Below are 27,163 nucleotides of genomic sequence, written 5' to 3'. Positions count from 1 at the left end.
ATCTGTCCGTGATGAAGATTTAGCTCGATCGCTGGCGGGTCGGGAGTGCGTCGATAGCTGCGTTCGAAATGTCCGACTGCCGCTAGCGGCAATACATTACCTGTTCCGCCAGCGTGTCCCCGCTGTCCCTTCTCCGCGCTGGGCTCTGGCTGGCTTCACTTCCTGTTGGGGGAAGTTTAAACAGTAGAGCGCACTCTACTGTTTAAACTTCGCCTGAGAGGAAGTAAAGTGAAGCTAGAGCCCAGAGCAGAGAAGAGACAGCGGAGACCGGGGGACTGGCGCCGGCCAGATCAGGTAATGTATGCAGGAGGGGCAGCCGCTCCACAGATTGTGAATCGGTTTCATAGTGAAATCGATTGAAAATCTGTTTGCAGTGTAGGCAGCCAATTGATCCCTCTTTGCTCAGATTTGATCACAGAGGGATCTATCTGCTAGTCGATCTAGTGGCAATCGACCAGTGTATGGCAGCCTTATCACTCATTTCTCCCATCCCTTCATATGATAGCCCATCTCCTCTTCCCTCAGTCTGTTGCCAATCTCTTTCCTCTTTCTCAGTCCATTTTTATCACCTCCTCCACCCCAGTTTATGTACTTTATCTCTTCTCCTCCTGTGTCACAATCTGATTCTTATCTCTCCATAGCACCTAATCCTCTATCCATCAGTTCCTCCTTTCCATTCACATCAATCTGTTAAGGTAGCCATACACTGGCTCGATTCCCGGCCGTTTCGACAGCAGATCTGCTGCCAATCGTTCGCGGTAAATGCAGCCGCCGATCCGATTCCCTCCCGGAATCGGATCGGTCAGTCGATCGCGCCGTGCGGGAAATTGCCCTTGATCGCCCGCGGGTAAAGTGCGCGTCGCTAGCGGCGGCCGATCCGATCAGGTATACATTACCTGAGGCTGGCTCCCGGGCGTCTTCTCCATGCTGCACGGCTCTGTTCCGGCTCCATCCATCCCGGCTCTTCCTGTGTCACTGCAGTGACCAGGAAGTTCTAATAGAGGGCGCTCTATTTGAACTTCCTGGTCACGGAGTAACACAGGAAGCGCCGTAATGGAGCCGGAACAGAGCCGTGCAATGCGGAGAAGATGCCCGGGAGCCAGCATCAGGTAATGTATACGGGGGGGGGGGACAGGCGGCAGGAGCAGCTCAGCAGATGGTGAATCGGTTTCAGGCTGAAATCGATTCACAATCTGTTTGCAGTAAAGGCAGCCATACGATCCCTCTCTGATCAGATTCGATCAGATAGGGATCTGTCAGCTGGTCGATCTAATGGCACATCGACCAGTGTATGGCTGCCTTTACTAATCTCTCTCTATACTTCTCTCACCCGTTTCTGTTACCCATCTGCTTGTCCTTTTCTTCTTCTTTAACCCTAATGCTACGTACACACATGCGACAACGATCGTTCGTTAAGAACGACGAACGAACTTTTAATTGATGAAAGAACGACCTAAGTAAAGATAGTTTTAAAATGTGTGTAACGATCTGATCGTTAGAACGAACGTTACATCACAGAAAGCAACTATTGCGCCTGCGCATAAAAATGAGAAGTTCCATGGAGAAATAGTGAAATGCGCATGTCAAGCCTAGTACGAACGATCGTTTCCAACGATGTACTACTTTTGCAAACGATCGTCGTTGGTTAAAATCCGCCGAGACAGAACTTTCTTTTGTAGCGATTTGGCTCGTTCGTCGTTTGCCTTAATAGTCGGTGGTTTGTTTTTTGTAACGATCGTCGTTGGTAAAGATCGGGGAACGATCGTTACAAACGACTATAGTCGCATGTGTGTACGCACCTCAATCCTTAATCCATGCCCCACCCCCATGTTAGACATGCTTTTTACATACTCTACCACATCTTCCTCTTTCACCTTGTCCTGTTAAAGGTGGCCACACAAGATACAATAAAATGATCCGATTTTACGTTAATTCGATAAAAACTATCGGATTTCCTGAAAAAAATTGAAAGCTTTTTTTTTTTTTTTTTTTTTTTTTTTTTTTTTTTTTTTTTGCATTCGACTGAAAAATACGATCGGATTTCCCGTTTTCTTCGATTTTAATCGATCCAGAATGCCAGATTTTTCTTCAATCTTTCTAAAGATTATATGGTGTTTGTTGGATTGTCAATTTATTATATACATACCCTAGTAATTTTGTCAGTTTCCAATAATTTTTTATCATAATTGGGGAAAAATTTAACCACTTCGCCATATCTGGACGCATATATCCGTCCAGATAGGCAGTGGTGCTGCAGCCGTGTGGTGCGCGCGATCGGGCGCGCGCCCGCTGCCTCCCGCTGTCCTCCCGATCAGTGAATGGGAATATAATTCCCATTCACCGATCTAAGTCCCCGGCAGAAATACCGACGCTTTCTCATCAGAGAGCGTGGTATTTCTGCCCCCAGGAAACTTCTTCTCTTCATTTTAGTTCCTAGATGCGACATCGTTCGCATCTAGGAATTTTTTGAATGTGGCCATCTTGTGGCCAAATAGTAAACTGCACCCACATACCTGTATTGAATAAAAAAAAACATTATATTACATCTAAAATTGGCTATTTACCTCCCAAACTAAAATTACCCAAATACATTTTTCTATTAAAAAAAAAATAAAAAAAAATTACAATTAAAAAAAAAAAAACTACATAAATAGTTACCTAAGGGTTTGAACTTTTTAAATATACATGTCAAGAGAGTATCTTATTAAATTTTTTAAAATTATAAGCTTGTAAATAGTGATGGACGCAAATTGAAAAAATGCACCTTTATTTCTAAATAAAATATCGGCGCCATAAATTGTGATAGGGATGTAATTTAAATGGTGTAATAAGCGGGACAAATGGGCACATAAAATGCATGGGTTTTAATTACTGTAGCATGTATTAATTTTAAACTATAATGGCCAAAAACTGAGAAATAATGATTTTTTTCCATTTCTATCTTAATCTTCCTGTTAAAATGTATTTACAGTAAAGGGCTCTTAGCAAAATGTACTACCTAAAGAAAGCCTAATTAGTGGCGGAAAAAACGAGATATAGATCAATTAATTTTGATAAGTAGCGATAAGGTTATTAGCGAATGAATGGGAGGTGAACATTGCTCGGATGCATAAGATTTTCGAAGCTGTAGGCTGAAGTGGTTAACATGCGTGTGTGTTACATTGGTCATATTTTTGAAATGTTACAATCAGTCAGAAAAATGTATTGCAATTCTTACATTGAACAGATATTTAAAAAATTGTATGGTGTGTGTGGCCACCTTAAGCCTCATCTACACGGTACAATTTTCCTTTGGATAGGATCTATTAGATAATTTCCAATCTGATTGCGTTATGCTGGGAATACACGGCTCGATTCTGAGTCATTTAGATAGCTCGATAGATAATTTCCGACATGTCCGATCTACCGCCCGATCGTTTCGCCGCTCGATTCTGCATTGAGGACAATGGAAAAAGATATGAAAAACGAGCGGAAGATAAGAGAATCGCCTGCAGAATCGAGCGGGGAATCATTAGAGTGGAAGAATTGAGCGGCAAATTCGAGCAGTGTATGCCCAGCATTAGATGTGCAATAGATTTTGGGTACTTATCAAAGCAAAATCTATCGCAAAATTGATCTAAAACAATCTGGACGTCAACACACACCATGCAATTTCTTATTAGATCTATCTAATAGATCTGTCTATCTGATGGAAAATTGTTCCATGTAGATGAGGCTTAATTCTCTCTTTTTCCCTCTATCACAGCTTGATCTGTTACCCATCTCTTCTTCCTCCACCTCTGTCAGCTCACTCGTCTCTTTTTTCTGCCCTTCCAGAGTGTGGCCACCTTGGGCAGCACATTGACCAGCGTCCACCATGATGTTGAAACACTTCAGGCCGCCTCTGAGGAGCAGAAGAAGAAGGTGGAGGCACTGCAGAAGGATGTGGTATGTTTGTCCCATATCCTAGAATTTATATTTTGCCGTAGAAGTTTCTGTGCCTCTATAGAATGATTAGACATTGTTTAGCTGCAGGAACTCTCCTCTGTACTGTATAGCTAGCTCACCTTTCTGATAAACAGATATTCTCCAGCTATATAACTGAAAGTGTGTGCTTGTCCTGTACAATGTATCAATCCTCCATTCATGCCTTCTAGGCTGGTGTCACATCCAGACTATCGCCAACAGGTCCTCCAGCTACTGGAACACACAGCCTGACGCAGGTAATGCTGCTAATCTGAACTATAATGCAGATATTTATATATTCAATCTTATGTGAAGCTCTGCTGATGTTGTGTAAAGAGTACCTGTAACAGAAAAAAAAATGCACCTATGGGGGAAGCCTCTGCATGCTAAAGAGGCTTCCCCTGTCCTCCACAGTGTCATTCCAGTGGCAGGACCCCAAAAGTCCACATGTCGGAGCCTCACACATGTGCGCTATCTCCGACCCGCTCGACTTACATTGGCAACATCCGGATCATGTTCATGCTATTGCACAGGTGCTGATCCCTACCGGCTGTTACTGAAGAAAGCCGAGTGGAATGGAGCTACCACGCATGTGCAGGGAGGCCACCCTGGGGGGGGGGGGTTGCTTTATAAGGTGTTCCTATACTGATCTCTGGATTGGGAGCTGCTGAAGGGTGTTCCAAAGTAAATTATGTTCCTGGTGTCCACAATCTAAAGATCTCCATCTTCTTCAGAGTGCTGCTCAGCCCATGTGTGTGAAGTGAATGCAAAATGTGGGGCTTGCATAAAGTTCTGGGCCTAGGCTGAGCAGCAGGCAGACGCAGTTATGTGTGATTCACGCAGATGCATCCCATTTAGAGATTTGTGTTTTTCGCACTGCAGATGCAAGTTGGCGTTCTGTCAATGCATATTTTAATATTTGCATTCATTCTGAAGTATACTGCAATAAGCAAGAAGCAAAATATATGTCGAAGAGAGCGAAGAACTTGTCTGTAATAAGGACACCATTCACTCCCTTCACAAGCCTTTTGTTTGTATGCTGTAAAGCCGATCATACACCATACAATTTTTTTTATTTTTGGCCAAGAAGACATTCAATTAGACCAAAACATCTTATTGGCCAATTGTTGATGTTTTTTTTTTTTTGGGGGGGGGGGGGGGGGGATCATGATCGCCAAAGCAATACAGATATCCCAACGCTGCAACCCAACATTTAACAGCACCAGAGAGTCAACCAGCAAAGCCCCTCATCCACCATAGGGTTACTTCCACACATAGGACAAAGATGCTGGGTCTCTACCTGGATTTAAGGCCGGCTGGCCAATTTTATTGTAAGTGCCACAGTGCAGAGCACAACGTTTCGACCGCAGAGGTCTTTCTCAAGCACTTGAGAAAGACCTCTGCGGTCGAAACGTTGTGCTCTGCACTGTGGCACTTGCATTAAAATTGGCCAGCCGGCCTTAAATCCAGGTAGAGACCCAGCATCTTTGTTCTATGGGATCATGATCGCCATCAGGATCGATATACAGAACAGCAATGTTGGTCCTTGGTGATCTTGATCATAATGTCGATCACAGTGCTGATCAGAAACACTGTTGGGGCCCATTTACACTTAATCAGTTGGTGTATGTTAGTACGCATTTTTTTTCCATAGCAGTGCATTGTTAAAAAGATTACAGTTAAACCGCATTAAGTGTGAAAGGTGCCATAGGAAAACACAATCCAGTCGTCGTCTTCCCCTCCCCCCCCCCAATAGGAAGTAAAGGGACTGTGAAACAATTTCTTTTAATGTGTTTTCTGATTAGATGATCAGCTTTTCAGTAAAGTTTTTGAAACTGTTCTCCTGATTGCAGTTTAGTTCTTCTGTTTTGTTGTTTTATACATTACAGATGACGATGATCCAGTCTGCAGAATACCATGTGGGCTGTAATGTTGTCCTGTAATGAATAAGCTGAACTTTCATTTTCAAAAAGTGGCAGCATCTATATGCACATTTTAAAGTATACTCTGACTGTGTTCTCCCATTGCTTTATGTTCTGCAGGTAGAGAGCTCCCTGGAGGATCTGAACACAACCTTTGTGTTTTATCAGCAACACAATGATCTGCGTCTCAATAAAATTGAGGCCGCTGCCTCTAATATAAGCCAAAGAGTTGCCACCTTGGAGGCTAACCAGCCTGTCACCAGGAATGAGAAGGAGAATATCTCTGGACTGGTGCGTGCTCACTCTACATCCATGTGTGCCTAAGGCTTTACGCTGTGCAAAAGTAGTAAAAGCATATACAAAATAAGATAAAGCCTGTGTGTACATCTGATGCAAAAAATGTTGCATGGTGCGTGCTCGTGTGTGTATATCTCTGTCTATGGTTATTTCTTGTCAGGACAACAGGCTAAAGGTCATGTTTTTGCAGCATGTCAGAATTTTTATATTCCCACCTCTCTCAAACGGTGACATTTCAGATCTTTATTTGTATATCTCTGGCAGCACGGGTGGCGTAGTGGTTTGTTCTGTCGCTTTGCAGCGCTGGCTCCATGGCTCGAATCACAGCCGGGTCACTATCTGTGCGGAGTTTGTATGTTCTCACCATGTCTGTGTGGGTTTCCTCCAGGCACTCCTGTTTCCTCCCACGTCCCAAAAACATACAGACCAGGCTTCCCCCTAAATTGGCCCTACGCTATTATACATACATTACACAATATAGACATGACTATGGTAGGGACAGTTAAGTGACAAAACTATATATACTCTGTACAACGCTACTGAAGATGTCAGCTCTATATAAATTCTAAATCATAACCATCTCCTGGACACAAATTGTTACATGGTAACTACATAGCAGTATGAATTTAGTATGGGGAACAAAAATATTGAACTTGATTCCTGAAAATATAGATAAAGCCTGATTTGCATATTACAGGAAAGCCTATGTGAAAATAAAAATAGACAATGTATGTAAAACTAGTTTATACCTCCTAAGGCCCCGTTCACACTTGCGTTTTGGCATGCAAACGGACCGGATCCGGATCGTATCAGGACCTGATCCGGATTGGAACCGTACGGTTCCGATCCGGATCCGGTCCGTTTGCATCAGGACTGCTTCAGGCTGCCATCCGGATCCGTGGGGGGGAAAAAAAAAAAAACAACAACAAAATACCTTAAAATTTGTTGAGGTCTGCAGAAGGTGCACCTGGTGCACCTGTAGAATCAGGTCCTCCGCTGTAGGCCTCACCTCCACCTCCGACATACTGCCAAAACAGCTCCAGCACGTGTGTCAGTGCTGCTCCACTCCAGATATGCTGGGCCCATGTGTCCCCATCCGAAATGGCCGCTATGATACGCATAGGAAGTGGGGTAGAACGTCCGGTGTTGTCTCCAGTGTGTTCTGTGCTTCCGTTTCCCATTGGTTTTCTATATCCGGATGGTGCAGTCAGGCTCCGGTCCGGGTGCGTGAGCCGGACCAAAAAATAGCGCATGTTGGAAAAGTGTCCGGATCCAGTCCGGCTCCGTACTGTACGGAACGTACGCATGTGAACGTCCGCATAGACTTTGCATCACTATGCGGAACGTACGTTCCGTTTGTACAGTATACGGTCCGGATCCGATCAGGCTGATCCGGACAGGGAACGCTAATGTGAACCGGGCCTGAGGGTAATGTTGAAAGGCCGTAGCGCAAATCCTACTGAGCTTACTGTCCTTTTTAATATGACTTAATCTGGCCATGTTGACAACGTGTAAAAAAAATAAAATCGCCAATAATCTGAGAGGATCCATCTGAAAAGTTTTGTTGATTTGGCATAGAATGACGCACGCTCTCATTTGCACCCTTAATTATTTTTATTGTAAAGCATACAAGATGTAAGAATGCATAATATAGTGTGACATAGAGCACAAAGGATCACGAGAAGGTCTGTTGTTCTCAGTTTAATGGTGGCCATACATGATACAATTTTTTTCATACAATCTTACCATTTCTATGTAATATAAGGGAACTGCCTAAATTATCCTCAGTATATTTACCTAATTTACCCTTATACTACATAGAAATGGTAAGATTGTATGAAAAAATCGTACCATGTATGGCCACCATTAGCTTCTGATTATTATTGATGATTTTATATAGCTTCATCATCTTCCGTGGCATTATGCAAAGGAAGAAGCAGTCAAGGGTACATGTCATGATATGTAGACATTGGTATACATGAAAATACAGACAATGCAATCAAATACAGACTTGGAGAACATGATGACAGAAATAGTGACAGATAAAGTTAACTTTTTCCATACCAGCAGTCTTTGGCCCCGTAGAGAGAGCCCGAGGTGGTTCTGGGGGGGGGGGGGGCGCGCGTGCTATAGACCCAACCCCCTAGCCGCCCCCCCCCCCCCCCCCCCTCGGGGATTAGCAACAATAAACATGGCTTCCTGAGCTGCAATTGGGCAGCTCTTCCTGGCTGCGCCCCCTGCCGCTTCCCCGCCTCCATGCACGCTATGAGAGACACACAGTCTCTCAGTGCAGGGTTGTGACCTATAGGTCTCCAAAGTGAAAGTGGGCCATTGCGGCCCACAGATGTGGCAGGGAGCATCGGTTTTTGCGGCCATCTGATCCGCTCAGCCCTGCGGATCAGGGAGCCTACTTTTTTTTTTCCCACATTGGGCTCTCTTTAAGGACCAGAGACTCTGCTGGTTTGAAAAATGGCGCTTACCAACAATTGCCGCACTGACCCTCTGCTACAGCTGTTTACGTCGCTCACCCGTCACTGCAGCCCCCTCGCTCTGCCATCGTTATGACGGCAGAGCTCCCTGAGCCGGTCAGGAGCCAATGTGTTTGGCTCACAGTGATCACAGGGGGGTAAGTAGCCAAAGAAATCTGCTCCTGAACAGCTCAGGGAAGCTCTGCCATTGGCAGAACGAGGGGGCTGCAGCGACAAGAGAGGGGTGGGAGCGTGCAGCAGTGATGATTGAAATTTATGCCCTGGCAGGAATAACAAGTTCCAAACAGGGCATGGTCCATAAGCGATTAACAAAACATACATTTTACAAGACAGAAAAGTAGAGAGCCCTGCCCTTACGAGCTTACAATCTAACACAAGATCTCTGTCGAACATGAATCTAGACATCGGTAGTGTTATTTGTGGGTGGAGTTGGGGATCCCCTAAAGGCTATCCAGATATTCCATATTGTAGCCATACATCTAGCGGTGATGGGCAGATTCGACCAAGAGACAAATCTCACTCTGATTAGAAAGATCTGTCGTTTTGCCCATATACCGCAGGCCTATTCCCGATTGATTTTGGCATGAAATTTCTAGGAAATTGTCTGGGTACACAAGTTCTAAAAGTGCCAAAACATCAACTTGGCAGCCGATCGACCATCCAATTCGATAATTATCAAATGGCATTAAAAATCACTGCCGCCAAGAGCATGCCGAACGATGATGCAACCAATTTCGGACCGAATCGGTCACATGTATTGATCAGACATGCTGCAAGATGTCAGGCTGTTGTGTTAGATTGGGTGCGAAGTGGTAGCAGTGAGTGATATCCAGCCGAACGACATACGCAATGAAACCCCTGGTGCTGCCCCCCTAGTGTATAAATGTAAATGTGTGTGCATTTATACATTACCTGTCCTGTGTCACCCGCCGCGTGGTGCCCATCTGTCTTCAGAATCCCCTGCACTTCCGTTAGCGCCGCACACGCCACCGGGGGTTCCTAAGACGGATGGGCACTGCACGGTGGGCGACAAGGAACAGGTAATGTATAAATGGACACACAGGGGGTACATTTATATACTAAGGGGCAGCAGCGATGCAGTGGACTCAGCCTTGTAGGGTGCACCCCTAATTATGTAAGCTACTACAGTACATGATATTCTGGTACATTTTAGATAATGAATGTGATTGTAGTTAAAGTGAACCAAAGACGAAGCACCCTCGTGTATTTTACCATATATATCCGTGAGAACATTAGAGAACGCCTACCCTGCTCTCTGTTTCATTCTTCACTGCCCAGCCTGCTTCTAATCAGCCCTGATAAAATCCCGGACTGAGCATTCAGTCTGGCTTTGCTCAGGAATCATTATAGCGGAGTCTGTCTTCTCTGATGTCTTTTCAAGCCCAAGCCTGCCCCCTTCTGGCTCTGCTCAGGAATCATAATAGCTGAGTCATTATAGCAAAGGCAGACTGAATGCTCAGTCGAGGATTTTATCAGGGCTGATAAGAAGCAAGCTGAACAGTGAAGAATGAAACCGAGAGCAGGATAGGTGTTTTCTCTAATGTCCCCACTGATATATATGGTAAAATACATGAGGGTGCTTCATCTCTGGTTCACTTTAAGACCGTTGCACTTGAATTTGTATTATGAACCCTTATTGCTTGTTACAATGCTGCATGATATGCTGCAGTTTTATATATAAATGAATGTATGTGTGTATATCTGTCTTTCCTCAGTGTGTACAAACAAGCCACGTATCTTTAATCCTATAAAAGACGACCTGGCCATTCCCTGAGCTGGTTTGTTTGGTATTGTAGTTTACTGTGTGACGTGTATTTATTCACAGGTGGAAAACTCAGCAGATGTGAATGGCAACCAGCTGCTCAATTCTAGCAAAGTGGACTCTTCCCAGGTTAGTAATGAGCAGAGCTTATCTGACAGCTGGTAAATATTGATCTTTGTGTATTTATTTGTTTTGTAAATAATACAAGCCTTTTGTTTACACCTAGTCAGTCCTTCTGTATTTGTGGTAGGAAACGGATATTTCACATGAAAGAGAGCCATAGGCAATTTGAGCGCCCAATTTCGGTTAATAGAATATAAAAAAAAAATGTACTGATATTCTATGTTTTTTGAAAGAAGAAATTACAATCGTAATATATTGGTAAATAATACAGATATTTTTCTTCAACTAAACATAACACTTTTCTCACACAGAATCCTCTATTTACCTATGTCTAACCTTAAACACACCCCTGCTGATGCCTAACCCCAAATCCACCCCCCCAGATGCTGAACCTTAACTACTTCCGTTACAGCAGTCTCTGCCCCCTTAAAGGGGTTCTGTGGATATATCTTAAAAAACAAAAAAACAAAACTGACACTTACCTGAGACTTCTACCAGCCCCCCGCAGCTGTCCTGTCCTTCGGCGTCCTCCGTTCCCCGCTGCCGGTCCCGGCCCAATTATTCGTCTAACTAGACGAATGCAACTGCTCCTGTGCGGCCTCACTCCTGCTCGCGTCTTCGGGAGCTTACTACACGAGCGCAGTATGAGAAAACTTCGTACTGCGCAGTAAGCTCCCGGAGATGCAAGCGGGAGCTAGGACGCACGCGGCCGTGCAGGCGCAGTTGCATTTGTCTAGTTAGACGAATAATTGGACCGTGACCGGCGGCAGAGGAATGGAGGATTGTAGAGGACGGCGCAGGACAGCTGCAGGGGGCAGGTAGCAGCCCAAGGTAAAAAAATTTTTTTGTTTGTTTGTTTGTTTGTTTTTTAATATATCTACAGAACCCCTTTAAGGATCAGAGACTGCTGGCATGGTAAAATGCCGCCGCCCGACGAATCGCTGCAATTATCCGCCGGTCACACTTTTTTTTTTTTTTTTTCCTCAATAGCTAGCCTTTAAAATAAAATGTTTACATATTTTTTGTTTTTCCCCTACTTGCATATTTCACTCAAATGAAGCAGAAGTTTCTGAGCTTATAAGTTGTGTAAATGGCATGAAATCAGATGTCATATTCGTGTTAATGAACAGCCCAAGCAAAGCCTCATGTACTTCAGTTTCCCTTGTTTGTGGGGGGAGGGGAGTCTCATCCTTGCCCTCTGTTCCACTTCTGGAGGGGGAGATTGGCTGCATTGACATTAGTGCAGCACAGCTGGTTTCTTTAGTCTGAGACGGGACCCCGGCTATACAAAGCAGCCAGTTCACTCCTTTCCTCTGTATCTTCTTGCAGAAATCCAGGAAAGAGGAAACGCCGGTTTCTGATATCCAGGAGCAGCTGCAGCTCATTCACGCCTTGACAAACAAGCCTGACACTGAGAAAGTCGCCAACAGTGCAAAGACTGGTAAGCAAGAAACTACAACGTTCTGCTAAACAAAGCAAAGAAAGAGTATCTACTGTGCTCAACAGAAGAATGGACTAGGTCTGTAGGATATCGCTCATTAAGAGATTTCCAGGAGGTTTAATTGGATTGGACATTGAAAAAGTTTGACATTTGTAAATCTTCGTACACCCACTTGATTAAAGTCAGCTAAGGTGGGCGTAACTACCACTTTAGCTGATAATCCGACAGGTGTACATTAGCCTACGGTCGCTGCAATCTGCCAGGTGGAAAATTTTGGCCGAGCGACCGCCAATTCCTTTGTTGCTGTTGACACCCCCCCGCCGCAATGTCACGCAAGCGCTACTCCATTGATTTTTAAGACCTATATATAAGAGGACTACTGACATACATTGTTTCACAGAGCTTCTGCAAAAGATGTTCTTGGGGCACATAAAACCTCACCTTCCCCGTTCTTCCATAAAAGATGGAATATCCCTTTTAAAGTATTAACACGCACAATTACTGTTGCCCGTCTGGAGGCTAGCAACATGTTCTGTTGCTATGGAAAGGGGTCTTGGCATGTGTTAGGCCAGATCTCTTGCCAATGCATTAGGGCTGCCGTGCACATTCTCGGTAGAGGTTTCCCCTACACAACTGAGAACTACAGGGAGTGCAGAATTATTAGGCAAGTTGTATTTTTGAGGAATAATTTTATTATTGAACAACCATGTTCTCAATTAATCCAAAATACTCATTAATATCAAAGCTGAATATTTTTGAAAGTAGTTTTTAGTTTGTTTTTAGTTTTAGCTATTTTAGGGGGATATCTGTGTGTGCAGGTGACTATTACTGTGCATAATTATTAGGCAACTTAACAAAAACAAATATATACCCATTTCAATTATCTTTTTTTTTTTTTTTTACCAGTGAAACCAATATAACATCTCAACATTCACAAATATACATTTCTGACATTCAAAAACAAATCAGTGACCAATATAGCCACCTTTCTTTGCAAGGACACTCAAAAGCCTGCCATCCATGGATTCTGTCAGTGTTTTGATCTGTTCACCATCAACATTGCGTGCAGCAGCAACCACAGCCTCCCAGACACTGTTCAGAGAGGTGTACTGTTTTCCCTCCTTGTAAATCTCACATTTTATGATGGACCACAGGTTCTCAATGGGGTTCAGATCGGGTGACCAAGGAGGCCATGCCATTCGTTTTTCTTCTTTTATACCCTTTCTTGCCAGCCACGCTGTGGAGTACTTGGACACGTGTGATGGAGCATTGTCCTGCATGAAAATCATGTTTTTCTTGAAGGATGCAGACTTCTTCCTGTACCACTGCTTGAAGAAGGTGTCTTCCAGAAACTGGCAGTAGGACTGGGAGTTGAGCTTGACTCCATCCTCAACCCGAAAAGGCCCCACAAGCTCATCTTTGATACCAGCCCAAACCAGGACTCCACCTCCACCTTGCTAGCGTCTGAGTCAGACTGGAGCTCTCTGCCCTTTACCAATATAGCCACGGGCCCATCCATCTGGCCCATCAAGACTCGCTCTCATTTCATCAGTCCATAAAACCTTAGAGAAATCAGTCTTGAGATATTTCTTGGCCCAGTCTTGACGTTTCAGCTTGTGTGTCTTGTTCAGTGGTGGTCGTCTTTCAGCGTTTCTTACCTTGGCCATGTCTCTGAGTATTGCACACCTTGTGCTTTTGGGCACTCCAGTGATGCTGCAGCTCTGAAACATGGCCAAACTGGTGGCAAGTGGCATCTTGGCAGCTGCACGCTTGACTTTTCTCAGTTCATGGGCAGTTATTTTGCGCCTTGGTTTTTCCACACGCTTCTTGCGACCCTGTTGACTATTTTGAATGAAACGCTTGATTGTTCGATGATCACGCTTCAGAAGCTTTGCCATTTTAAGAGTGCTGCATCCCTCTGCAAGATATCTCACTATTTTACTATTTTTGACTTTTCTGAGCCTGTCAAGTCCTTCTTTTGACCCATTTTGCCAAAGGAAAGGCTAATAATTATGCACACCTGATATAGGGTGTTGATATCATTAGACCACACCCCATCTCATTACAGAGATGCACATCACCTAATATGCTTAATTGGTAGTAGGCTTTTGAGCCTATACAGCTTGGAGTAAGACAACATGCATAAAGTGGATGATGTGGTCAAAATACTCATTTGCCATTTGCCTAATAATTCTGCACTCCCTGTATCTAGCATGTGTGCAAGACTTTAGTATTAGCACCCATCACTTCCTCATTATCTCTGGCCACCAGGTTGCATTCTCCCATGTGTATGGATGGGTTTCTTTTGTTTTCCGAGAGTCCTATCATTATTATCTAGATATTAATAATCTGATTTTCCCTGGTAGAAACATTTTGTTGTGTGTTTTTTTTTTTTTTATTTATACAGATAACAGTGATACTGTAACAGCACGAACTCCTCTTACCAAAAAGTATCCAAGGTCTGTTGTGAGGAGACGACGGCAAAAGAATCCACCATTTCCTGGGACAATAACGCGACAAGGTGATTACAGCTTCAAGACTGGCATTGACTGCTGGAACTGATCAAGAATATTTGGCTGTTTTGTGTGGCTATTAGCTGGTATGACTGTTGATTCGGTATTGTATCTGACCATTAAAGCCAGCTAGATACAACTTCTGAGTTGGAGCTGAATGACTGAATGACTATGGTTGCTGATATACCTTTGTTTGTGTGTCTGTCAATTTGAAATTGTTGTGAAACCAGCTTATGGGCTGCCACTAGGTAACTGTGGCTGCTCATATGGCATGGTTTGTGGAGCTGGATGATGACATTGTGTGTGTCCTGGAACTATTGGGAAGCCATCTTGGCACAGTTTCTGGGTTTGCAATGTGTGACTTTACTGCACTGATAGAAACTCCTACTAGGAAGGATCTTCTAATGTGTCTTTATTCTACAGAAAGAACAGAATCTCCAGAACCATTTGATAGGGGAGTGGATTGGCAAAGCGCCTCTTCACAGCGCCAGCCATGTAGCACCTGAGTTGGGTGCTGTTTTGCAGTAGTGCTGTAGTCCATGGCCCGGGCATGGGTAATTCAGGGATCTGGCGATTTCCGGACCCCAAATTACTTCTCCCTCCGAGCTGCTATGACTTGGAGGAGGAATAGTATTTAAAGGGAGCAGGAATTCTAGCCTCAGCAGGGGGAGCCATCACTCGGCTCGCCCTACTCCAAGCCGATTGGGGGAGGCGTAGTGACACATACGTGTGGATTGGTACACAAGTTTGCCTTATAGTTCCAGGATTCTAGGTGCAGTTTTGTCCCAGGATCCTCTCTGTGTATAGTGTCCTTCTCATCACCCAAAATCTACTAGAAGCATTATTGCATCTAACCGAACTATACATTATCTGTATACAAGAGATGCCAGTGAGGACATTAACATGAGCAGCTCAGGGAAGAGGCACAGTACTGTGGAGAATGTCAGCCAAGATATACTGTAGAAGGATAATAGTATGTGACACTGGTTTGGGTACATAAGATGGCAAGTACTTCTCGTGCAGATGCCGATATGAATACAGTTGCTACATTTGGAATAGGTACATAAATGTATTAAAACAGTGCATGTTGGGGTCTGTGGAGGATAAATTAGATTGTGTGCTTTTCTGGTGAGATTTGTGTGGCTGGTTCAGTAAACTACATACAGCTCTGGAATACTTGAGCGCTGTGTAAGTAGTAATCTAATACTGTGTCTGGGGTGGAAATGCTGGACTGGGCACTCCTGATGAAGAGAGATTCTCTACAGCACGAACATATGTCTAATAGGGGGTGACACGGTGGCTAAAGGTGACCATGCATCTAGCAATGATGGCCAGTTTCGACCAAGAGACAAATCTCTCTCTGATCAAATACACTGCAGAAAGATTCTCGATCAATTTCAGCATGAAATCTCTCGGGAGTCGCCCCCATTCCAGCCCCGAACCCCCCCCCCTATAAATGTGCCCCCATGTGTGCATTGATACATTGCCTGTCCAATCTTGCCCACTGTGCGGTGCTCATCCATCCACCAGCTGCGTGTTTACCATTAAAGGAGCAGCAGATTCCGAAGACAGATGAGCACCGCACAGTGGGCGACATTGGACAGGTAATGGATAAATACACACAATGGGGAGCACATTCATACACTTAGGGGGAACAGCGCCGGGGCTTTTGGCGCTTGTCCTGATATAGCTCGCTGTTACCGCCATGCACCTGATCGAGCACAACGCAGCATGTCTGATCGAGGCCTGCAAGCAATTTTGGCCTGAAATTGGTTGCATCGTCAATCAGGCATGCTCTTTATAGGCACTGATTTTCATCTGATTGGATAATTATCGAATCGGATGGTCAATCGCTCACCAAGTCAAGAGATGTATGTGCATGTTAAGTGGTAAGCATTCTGGCCTTGCAGCACTGGAGTCCCAGCTTCAGTACCCTTCCCCATGTTACTGTCTGCATGCTGAAGTTTTGTTGGTAGATAACAGAAGTTTCTGGGCTGAGATTCTTGTTGAGCTCTGTATTGTTCCTTTGTGTAACATGCTGACCCTTCTCACATTTCCTGCACTGTGTTGGTGTTTCTGTTTTATCAATGGTCTTCTTTGTTCTTTTAGAGCTGGAGGAAGCTTTCAGAAAGTCTCCGCAGGCTGTTGGTGGTAAAGTGACTTATGAGAAGCTGAAGGACTATTTTGGTCCGAGGCTGCCGGAGAAGCAGTCTATGGAGGGATATGATGAGGATGAAGACGGTTTCTTCTCTTTCACAGAACTGACTCCACTAGTGAAAGTATAGCGAGTGTTATGTAATCGCTGCTTCATCCAGTCCCACATCCAATCCCTTCACAGCTTCCAAGGTCACCATAGAACATGGATCCTTCACTGCATCTACCAGCTGCAGTGGATGCAGAAACTCTGGAGCCATACACAATAACTGACTTTATTTTGTGTGACAGAGACGAGATCTTATTGTCTTAGAGTTTACATGAGCTTGCCTTAAAGCTAGAGGATTGCACTTTACCTGGTGTGTATCATCTCTTCTGATCCCCGTGACCCTCCGTGAAGCAGAGGATGGCAATGGAACCCTCCCAGCCACTTACTTGGGGTATAGCGCCCTTCCCATGAAGCAGAGGTGGTCGCTGGAATCCTCTGTCTCTTACCTGGAGCATAGCGCCAATCCTGATCACAGCCACCTTTTGAAACAGGTGTTGGAAACCCGTCAGCCACTTACCTTGGGGTGTAGCACCCCTCTCTGATCACCATGACCTGTTCTGAAGTCAAGGCTGGCACTGGAGTCCTCCTTTCCACTCACCTGAGTGGTATCTTTCCTCTCCACGCCTCCATCAATGGCTTTTCCTGTGGCAGAGGGACCTCCTGCCCCCATTTACCTAGGGTGTAGGTATCTTCCAAATCACCAGGAATCTCCCACACAGCAAAGGTTTAGCCTCTGTCGTAGCATCTTCTTGATATCACTGTGACTGTGTCCTTCCATAGAATCACACCCTAATCCCTTACCTTAAAATGCCATACTCCTAAATGTTATTACCCTCCCGTGTGGCAAAGGAAAGGACTATTCCCCAGGCTCGTTTGAACCTCCTGATCACACTGACCTTCCATGCGGCTCTGGAATTCCCTGTGTCTTGTATCCAGACAATGAGAATAGGGCCTCTCAAGGTCATGACTCTCCTGCTGCCCTCCTGTGTGGGAATAACCGGTCTGTCATAATGTATCCGACGGCTACACAGGACAGTTCCCCATAACCAACACATTTTCCAGTTGCCATCACAGGCTCACCTGGGAGGAAAAGGGTTAAGGAATGGATTGAGCACTTTGTGTGTTTCATTAGTTAACTGTAGTGTGAGTGAAGCATGATGCGCTTTTAATAGCACCTATCATACTAGAACATAGGGGCATGGAATTCTAATCATAACCCTTGTGTTGGCGCATGAAAAAAGTGTATGAGATTTTATTCATTTTACAGCTAGCAGTGACTTTCTTGTGCCACAAGGTGGCACCACTGCTGCAATATAAACTTCAGAGTCAGAGAGATATTTTTAAACTATAAATAAAAGGTAGATTTTATTTTCTAAGCCCAGAATCGTATGTGGTCTCTGATAGCTTCTCTTAACTAGTAGGTGAGAATTGAATTTCTGACTTAGGCAGCCATTTTGTCCTCCTCCTCAAAGGTATATAGCAAAAGAAAAGATCTTTCACCTCTTCTTGATGCAATACTGGTATAGACAGAACCTTACATTACAGCTGTCTGTTACAAGAGTAGTCTCTGCCTATTTTATCCCTGGCAGTGAATTAAGCCTAGTGACCTAAAACTGCTCTCTTCAGCTTCCTACTCCAATGCAGGGAAACAGGAAAAAAAACGTGACATCCATTTTTACTTTTAATGTTCATTTTCAGATTTAAAAAAAATCCATTCTTCTCTCATTTCTTCTTAAACAACTAAATCTGGTCTTCACATGCTTGACTTTTGCCAGGATCTCCTTATCGGTTAAAATTATTGAGGCTCCTATAAAGTCTGGGACACGCCCCCTTACCATCTGGTAGCGTAATAGATAAGGTGGCCTGGCAGTCAGAGCCACACCTCTTTCCATAATACACTACAGGAGGTTAAGAAAGAAGTGAATGGAAGAAGAGCTGAGTAGTAGTCGCATGACTGTAAAGAATGGGTTTAGAACAGGCTTTCTCAACCAGGGTTACTCAGCATTTTTCCCCATTGTGGGGGAAGTATAATAGAGCACATTTTAATAGGGGGTACTGTAAAAAGCAGCACTAAATTGGGGGTAAGGAGGCAGTATGAGTGGCAGTGTAATAGGGGGTGGTGAAATAAATAGCCACACCTACTTTTAGACCATGCAAAATAAATGCTGGGGTTCCTTGAGATCAAAACATTGTTTGCAGGGGTTCCTTGAGATCCAAAAGTTATTTGCAGGGTTCCTCCAGGATAAATGGTTGAAAAAAGGCTGGTTTAGAAGGTATTTGGTTTAAAGGTGGTCATATGTGATGCAACCAAATCATTTGATGTTTTGTTTGTTCAAGAAAAAAAAAAAAAGAATTGTAAAATGGAAAGGGATGTTTTTCACTTGATACATCTTTGTTGAGGGCATGGTAGAAAACTTTGTATGATCATTCCATAAAATTAATTGTTTAAAAAGAAAATGAAAATTGGAACAGTGGATGGCTATTTTAAGGTCTGGGCTACAATTTTACCTGCTTGAGGTCAAAAAATTTAAAGAGGAACTCTGGTAACCTGTAAAGGGTCACCCATATTTGTCTATTTAAATGTAGCTATTTGCCTGTATTTCTTTTGCATTTTTCATTAGAAGATACTAAAAAATCAGTATGATCGCAATGATTTCTACATCTGTCATCACCCAATAGTCTACTACAAATTGCCATTGGAATTTGGTTGTCAGATGGGTACTAACAGCTAAAAGTTACTACCAGGAATGGTCTGTGAATTCCGATTTCATGCAGGTTTATGCAAATTGTCTATGCAAATGTATGCATAAAAACAGCATAATCGTGTATCAACTTGGAATCCTTAACCTCTACTCTACTAGAGACCATGGGAAATGTAATCGTGGGTTGTCCTTCCTGCCCCTTTAGTACTAGAGATGGATCAGTGTCAGTGCTTCCTTCTGGGGGGGAGGGGCCTAACTATGATTGTCACTTTTTTCTGTTTGTTAGCTCGTCTGTTGCCAATGGTAGGGAGGTGTGGCTATAACTACCACTTGCTTTCCTGTCATCTCCTCCTCCTCTTAACCCTTTTCCAATTTAGGCTGATAATTCAGAGGGAGAGGCTATCATATTACTCCTAATTTAATGTATATTTTATAGCTCTAACTTTATTTCTACTGCTAATGTGGCTGAGGTGAGATGCATGAAGATGACGATATTCTCTAGATTGTAGCTTGAGAGAAAACTTGAAGTGAGAGGAATATGTAGGCTACCATTGTGCAGATCCTTTAAAAAGATACTGTTTGATTTTCTGCAGCTACTGGATCAATGGGCACTGTGGCAAAAAATGATGCTGTTCCATTATCCCCACATTTATTGAATATGGACAGCATAACTTTTACCATGAGCTGTGTCATTACTAATAATAATCCAACAGACTGGCTCTCTGCTTAAAGCGGATCCGAGATTAAAAACTAACTATAACAAGTAACTTGTCTATATATCTTATCTAAAGTTTAGATAGTTTACACAGCATATCTATCTGCAAACAACTTCAACAGTTTGATTATTTATTCCTGTGATACAATGAGGGCAGCCATGTTGTTTGTCACATTACACACAGGTAAGCTGATAGCATCTCCAACCCTCAGCATGTGAAAACTTCACCCCCCTCTCCTTCCCTCTGCCTCTGAAATCTCTGGTTAGTAACCTCCTCCTCCTTCTGCCCAGACTGAGCTCCCATAAACACTTGCTACTAAGGCTCAAAGTGCCAAGGCACTGGAGAAGCTGTGGCCGAGGCTTGTTTAGTTTATAGGGAATTATAGTATTAACAAAAAAAAAAATTTGGCTTGAGGAATGCCATATATACTATATGAAAGGAACACAATTATGCAATGAGTAAAAGTTTGTCGGATCCACTTTAACTGCTGCTGACACTACAGCAGATTTACAACATGGCAGCTCAGATGCTACAGACAGCTGTGCTATGTAACTAGCTTAGTAAATAGGCTGCTAATTAGTTACTTTACTTAGCAGCCTATTTATTTATTTACATAGCAGGCTGTCTGTAGCGTCTGAGCTGCCCGTGTTGAAAATCAGCTGTAGAGTGTCAGCAGCAGTTAAAGAGAGAGCCAGTCCCTCAGATTCTTATCACTAATGACGCAGCTCAGATGTGTAGGAAGGTAGAGATGTTTTAAAGGAACGCTATGGATTAACATGGCAACCTCTGTTTACTGTTATCAAAATACTCACACTTTACTGATGCAGAATGACCCATGAGGGGAGGGGAATTCCCCTCACACGTCATCTGTTAACCTTGTGTGTCTGAGAGAAAGCTTTCAGCAGCTGCTGTGTCCTGTGTCTCTGAAGAGAGCAGAGGAAATGTAACTTGTTATAAACATTTGTAATGGTTTGTGACACCACAGCTTTTTTTTTTTTTTCCCTTCGGAGAAAAATGCACTGTAGTCTGCTATGCAACACTGGCTGTGCATTGAAGCTAAATCCTACACTCGATACATTAAAGCTTTTGCCTCTGATATTTAAAATGAAAAGTAGGAAAATGTTTCCACTGCTACTTAGACATTATTTATACATCATCATTTTAGAACACTTGGGTATTGATTAGTGTTCCTCTAAAGCTTTTTTTTTTTTTTATATATATTATTTTTACAGAAACTCTATGGTGAAAGTTTTGCTGTCCATATTAAATAAATGATGTGGGGATATTGGATCAGAATAATTTTTGCCACTTTAATAATCACTGAGCCAGCAAGAGCATTTTAGATCAGGGAACCAACTCCAGAAGCCAAATACTTGTTGCAGGATTGTGATATGCAAAATGCTGAAGTCAAAGGATCAGCACAATAGCTAGACATCAAACTAAAAGTGAAGAGAAGTGTGCCCTCTATGTATCTCTCTGGCAGCTGTCGGAAAGATACGTAGAGGGCGCACTTCTCTTGTGCAGACTAGCTGTGACTTGCTAAAGTTACGGGACTCTGTACCGGTGATACAGAAGACTGAGGACGGCGGCGTGGGAGCGATCCTTGCGGATGGGGCTGGAGGAAGCCTCGGGTATAATATATAAAACTTTTAAATAAGCTCGTCTCTGGTTTCCTTTTAAATAGGAACTGTAACCTAGGATTGAACTTCATCCCAATCAGTAGCCGATACCTCCTTTCCCTCGAAATCTTTACCTTTTCTCAAATAGATTATCAGGGACATTTGTATGGCTGATATTGTGGTGGAACCCCTCCCACAGTGTGATGTCACAACTTACGGTCTGTGAACCTTGTTGTACTGTGGGAAATATTTGCTGTTTCAAACCAGGGCTGTGGAGTCAGATTTGAGGAGCAATTTTTGGGTATCCGGAGTCAGTCGGGGAAAAAAAATGCATTGACTCCTAATGAATTTAAACTGTAATTAAAATAGAAAATATGATAATGTTCTATTTCTCAGATAATAGTCATCATAAATTATATATACAGTAATAGCTGTGCTAAGTCCACAAAAATGAAATAAACCAATCAAAAATTAGTTACTTCTGCTGCTTCAATAAAGCAGTCCCTGTATTTTTAAAGTCAGATATACATATCTGATTGTGACTGTATATATGATGTGAACACAGAAATCTTTTAAATATACTAAATAACATCTATGCTCGAAGTATAAGGGCTCTTTCACACCAGATTCCTTTTTCAGCGTTTTAACGCAAAATCTATACTTTGGGTTAACCAAGGTAAAAGGAAAGTCCATAGACTTTCATTTTACCTTTCACACCCGATGCTGCGTTTCGATGCGTTGCGGTACGACGCATCCCGGCGCATTTTATCGTCGGGAATCGGCCTTTCCCCGTTGGGTTAATTGATACTACCGCCGCCACTCAGCGTCGCACCGCAGGTTCCTGACGACAGCCGCAGGCTAGTAAAACGTGCAGGAGAATGGCTCCTGCACGCGTTGTAGATGTGTAACAGGCCTAAAGCCTGATGTGTAGCTGTGTCACTAATAGAGATCGTCAATGAGATGGAAATAATTCCGTGTTGATGCTGGTTTATGCACATGAAATTAAATAATTTGATATGTTGATAAAATTTGGTTTGGTGACTAAAGGGTACCTGAGACATATGAAAAAAATTTTTATACATACCTGGGGCTTCCTCCAGCCCCCTTCATGCTAATCAGTACCTCGCTGTCCTCCTCCACCACCTGGATTTTCTGCTATGAGTCCCGGTAATTCAGCCAGTCAGCGCAGTCTGGGAACTTGCTGCGACGCCTAAGTCTATGACTAAAAGTATTAGAGGCAGAAGATCAGCAGGATAGCAAGGTAACTGGTATTGCTTAAAAAGGAATAAATATGGCAGCCTCCCTATTCTCAGTTCCGTTGTCTGTTAAATTCCTAAGGGCCCGTTTCCACTTGCGCGGTTTCTGCAGTTTCCCCGCTGGCAAATCGCGCGGGGAAACTCTGCCATAGGGAGTAATAGCTCCGCCGGTCGAATCGTTTGCGCTAGCAATTTGGCCAGCTTTTCAATCGGAAATTGTGCGGGAGGCTGCGAATCCCATAGCCATGCATGGCACGGCTGATGATATTCCTCTGCGTACCCGCAGACCCGAAAGTACTGCCGTGCATCTCAGACGCGTGCAGCACAAGTGGAAACAAGCCCTAAGCGTTGGCAGCTAAGAGATTCATTTTATGTTACATACTTTCAATCAATAATATGCAAATTAGAGGAGTTGGTGGAATCCTAACCTGAGAAGTCGGAGAATTTTTGTACTGACTCCACAGCCCTGTTTCAAACTGCCAAGCAAGCAGTATATCCCTCTGTGCATAGAACTGTCAGTTAATGAACATTCTGCCGATATAACCTGGCAGGACTAAAGATGTTGATAAATATCAGAATGTAAATCAGGGTGAGGAAAGATTTTACAACGGGCAAACTGACTAAATTATTTATGAATTATAAAAATGTATTTAATCTGTTATTTTCACTACAGTTCCTCTTTAAGGGGTTAAAAATGTCATCTCCATATTTCTCTCAGGTTTTCTTTAAGGTTTCACTCACTTCCACCAGAATTAGAAATTATGATTTATTTACTCTGTAATCATAAATTGATCCCTGATTTGGTTCTGAGGTAGGAAACATATTCAGATATTGGTCTTCCAAACATCTCATTAAATTATTTTTTTTGTTTTTAAGGTAATGACAGCTCTACTTGTAGTTAAAAAAAAAAAAACCTCATCAATCCATAAATGTGATGAAATGTTCAGCTTAAGAAATGTGCTTTTCTGAAATAATAAAGTTATTTGTTTAAAGAGTGTTGTCCATGGATGGTGTTTGGTGGTGCAGCTAGTGGAAGATTGTCAGGTAGGGATTGGATCTTGTTTTTCTGGAGTTCTGTTTTCCTCCTAATTCAAAGAAAACAGAATCTTAAATATGCACTGACGGCGTCCCACACCGCAAACAGCCCCGGTAACAAGCTCAATCACGCTCTTCTACCCATGCGCACAGGAGGTCTGCGCTTGTGCAAAAGAGCCGACTAGCGCAACTGTGCTAGTTTACCGGGAGTAATTGCAGCTGGAGGACTGCAGGGATGCATCGCTGCTCATGGGGCTGGAAGAAGCCCCGGGTAAGTAACAAATCTTTGTAGTAATCAGTGTCTGGTACACCTTAACATCTTCTGGACCAACACAGTACAAATTCAGGTGGTGCTGCGGCTTTGACTGGACGTAGATTCAACATCACAATGGATCGCACGTCCCACATACCGCAATTCGCTTGCTCTGCTGTGTATAAGATGGCAGAGCTCTAAGCAGGTCAGAAGCCACTTTCATTGGCTCTTGACCGCATGATCACAATGAGCCAATCACACTGGCTCCCATTGATAGACAGGAGCCAATGAAAGCAGCTCCTGACTGGCTGTCAGCACTCTGCCATCATAGAGAAGGTGGTGGGTGGTGATTTATCAGGAGGCGGCATTTACCGTAGCAGCAGTCTCTGGTCTTTAACCCTTTCGTGTTCCACTGTTTTTACAACAAAGTTCCTTTTGACACTATAGCTATGTTATTGTGATAAAGCAGTAACTAATTATCTATGCCATCCTAGTGATTCATATCTTGTTTTTTTTTCAGTACAATCTAGGCTTTTTTGGGGTAATATTTTTTTTCTCCCAAATTTATTTTGTTTTATTGTCCATTTATGGGGAAAATTAGGCGTAAATGCAGAAAACAAACTTTTTTCATTTTCCCACTCCCTAATTTTCTCATCACAGTTATAAAACATGTACAAATAAATTATTTGGTCCTTCCCAATTAAAATGATACCCCATATGCCCTGTTTTACTTCTAGCTGAGCATGTGGTGGACTGTTATCCCCAGTCTGCGCGTCTCTAGCGATCGAATGCGAGTTCAGGGGGCATAGAGCTGTACAGATGCATCACTAGGCAATGGCAGAGCGTTAGATCTGTAGAGCATTGGGGTCTAAAACTTTAATCCTAGCGATTGCATCAGATCGCTACTGCCGTCATTAAATGTTTTAAAACAGGCATAGGTATTGCAGGGTTTAATAGGCTAATTTTGGGTTAAAAAGTAATGGAGTGAAAAAAATGTTTATTGGGCTCATTTCACTTTAAAAAAAAATTTTTTTTACTTTTACAACTTTTTTTTTTTTTCTAACTATTGGCCAGGTGTGGCTTGATAGGAGCCTTTTCTAAAAAAAAATATAGTGCAGCTTGCAAATTAGTTAACCCTAGCACTGCCTGTGTTCTCTTACAAGATGATTCAAGAGCAATGCAGATGTCCTGGTATAGCAAATAAATCTATTCTCTTGCAAATTGATATGGTTCTAGACCAGTGGTTCCCAACCTTTTATGAGGTATCGCCCCTTAGGGGAAGACGACTCACCCCTGTCACCCCCCTTCTCTTAGTACAGTATACCCTTACGCCAGGTGGTGGTGCCAGTGGAGGAGGTAGCGCTGTGACCTTGCCAGCTAAAAATAGCCGGTGACTCAACTACTTTGCGCCAATTCCCTTACCGGTGTAATGTCAGCTATTGCAGCCCCGCACGCGCAGTAGGAGCCTGCGTCCCATTAAATTGTGCAGCCACATAAAACGTCCTAAATATCTCCGCTTCCGCACCACGTACACTCCCGAAATTTTCAGGGGAGGGAGGGGACCCCCAGATCTAGCTCCGTGCCGAATTGCAGCCCCCAAGCCCCGCTGGTTCCCGAGACTGATTGCAGCAAACCTATCTCGGGAACTAGCGGGGCTCGGGGGCTGCAATTCGACACAGCTAGATCTGGGGGTCCCCTCCCTCCCCTGAAAATTTCGGGAGTGTACGTGGTGCGGAAGTGGAGATATTTCAGGTAAATAATATCTAACTTCCCACTGAGCATGCGCGATACTCAGTGAGGAAGGCTGCTTCTGGGCTGCAATATCTGACATTACACCGGTGCATGACCAACGAGCCCTGAGGAATTACGCAACTCTATCATGCACACTTGCATATTTTATACAGATCATATTTTTTGCCCATAATTTTCTTAAAAACGAGTGACACTGCAACACTTTTTTTTCCTGCCTTTTCATACTTATCGCCCCCCTGTCGCCCCCCTGTCGCCCCCCACAAATTTACCGCCCCCCTTAGAACCTAAATCGCCCCCAAGTTGGGAACCACTGTTCTAGACCTTATTCTTGCCCTTCTGTGCCTTTGAATCACTCTCAGCTGATACATAACCACTTCAAATGGCTCCATCTTCTCTGTCAGCAATGATCTGACAGGAATAACAACAGAGCAGTGAAGGCGATAACTAATCCTAAATGTAACGCTAAACCACGCCCACTTTCATGAATTACTTTCTTCCGTTTTAACGCATCACTAGCGAATGATTACCGAATGCTCGCTAACAGCTGTAGATAAATTTGATGAATCCTGAAATCAACTTAATGAATTAGGTATTTTACCAAACTGTCGTTAACCAATTCGATAAGTCTTGATGAATCGAGGCCATGGCCTCGATTCATCATTCTCTGAGATAACTTTTTCCAGTTTGTTAAATTACCGAACTCGAAGTTTAGCGATTTCTAGTTATATTCATCAAGGTTTTTCCTCATTCAGTGTGAATTCGATAACAATTCAGTAACGTGTCGATATTTCTATTTTACAGCGGTAATTTAACACAATGCCATAAGATTCCCATGGAATTGTGGGTAAAAGGCAGTCTTTTGAGCACTACGTAGCAACATTCTGAATAGGGCTTTACACCTGGACCAGGATTCTGGAAGTGGCTTGGGACAATCCCACAATTTGCTAGGAGCCTTTTCTAAAAAAAAAAATATAGTGCAGCTAGCAAATTAGTTAACCCTGGCACTGCCTGTGTTCTCTTACAAGATGATTCAAGAGAAATGAAGATGTCCTGTTATAGCAAATAAATCTATTCTCTTGCAAATTGATATGGTTCTTGACCTTATTATTCTTGC

At 43.3% G+C, this 27,163-nt stretch overlaps 1 protein-coding gene across 2 annotated transcripts in view; it reads left to right on the top strand.

Annotated features, from left to right (window-relative positions):
• The window catches only part of EFCAB14 (EF-hand calcium binding domain 14), a 41,200-nt gene extending 14,255 nt beyond the window's left edge, over nucleotides 1-26,945 (top strand). Inside the window, exons 5-11 of one of the 2 annotated variants that reach the window (XM_068239609.1) lie at nucleotides 3,817-3,927; nucleotides 4,137-4,202; nucleotides 5,988-6,158; nucleotides 10,500-10,565; nucleotides 11,889-12,000; nucleotides 14,408-14,521; nucleotides 26,851-26,945. In XM_068239609.1, coding sequence (XP_068095710.1) covers nucleotides 3,817-3,927; nucleotides 4,137-4,202; nucleotides 5,988-6,158; nucleotides 10,500-10,565; nucleotides 11,889-12,000; nucleotides 14,408-14,521; nucleotides 26,851-26,861 — 651 coding nt within the window. In that variant the 3' untranslated portion in view covers nucleotides 26,862-26,945. Of the gene's footprint in view, nucleotides 1-3,816; nucleotides 3,928-4,136; nucleotides 4,203-5,987; nucleotides 6,159-10,499; nucleotides 10,566-11,888; nucleotides 12,001-14,407; nucleotides 14,522-16,622; nucleotides 24,002-26,850 lie in introns of those variants that run through there. The other variant, XM_068239608.1, reaches the window with a different exon arrangement.
• The last annotated feature ends 218 nt before the right edge of the window (nucleotides 26,946-27,163 follow it).

The sequence above is a fragment of the Hyperolius riggenbachi genome, chromosome 6 (genome assembly GCF_040937935.1).
Source record: "Hyperolius riggenbachi isolate aHypRig1 chromosome 6, aHypRig1.pri, whole genome shotgun sequence".
NCBI classification, from domain to species: Eukaryota; Metazoa; Chordata; class Amphibia; order Anura; family Hyperoliidae; genus Hyperolius; species Hyperolius riggenbachi.
The sequence above is the reverse complement of the archived record's forward strand: the minus strand, read 5'-3'. Positions and strand labels throughout refer to the sequence as shown.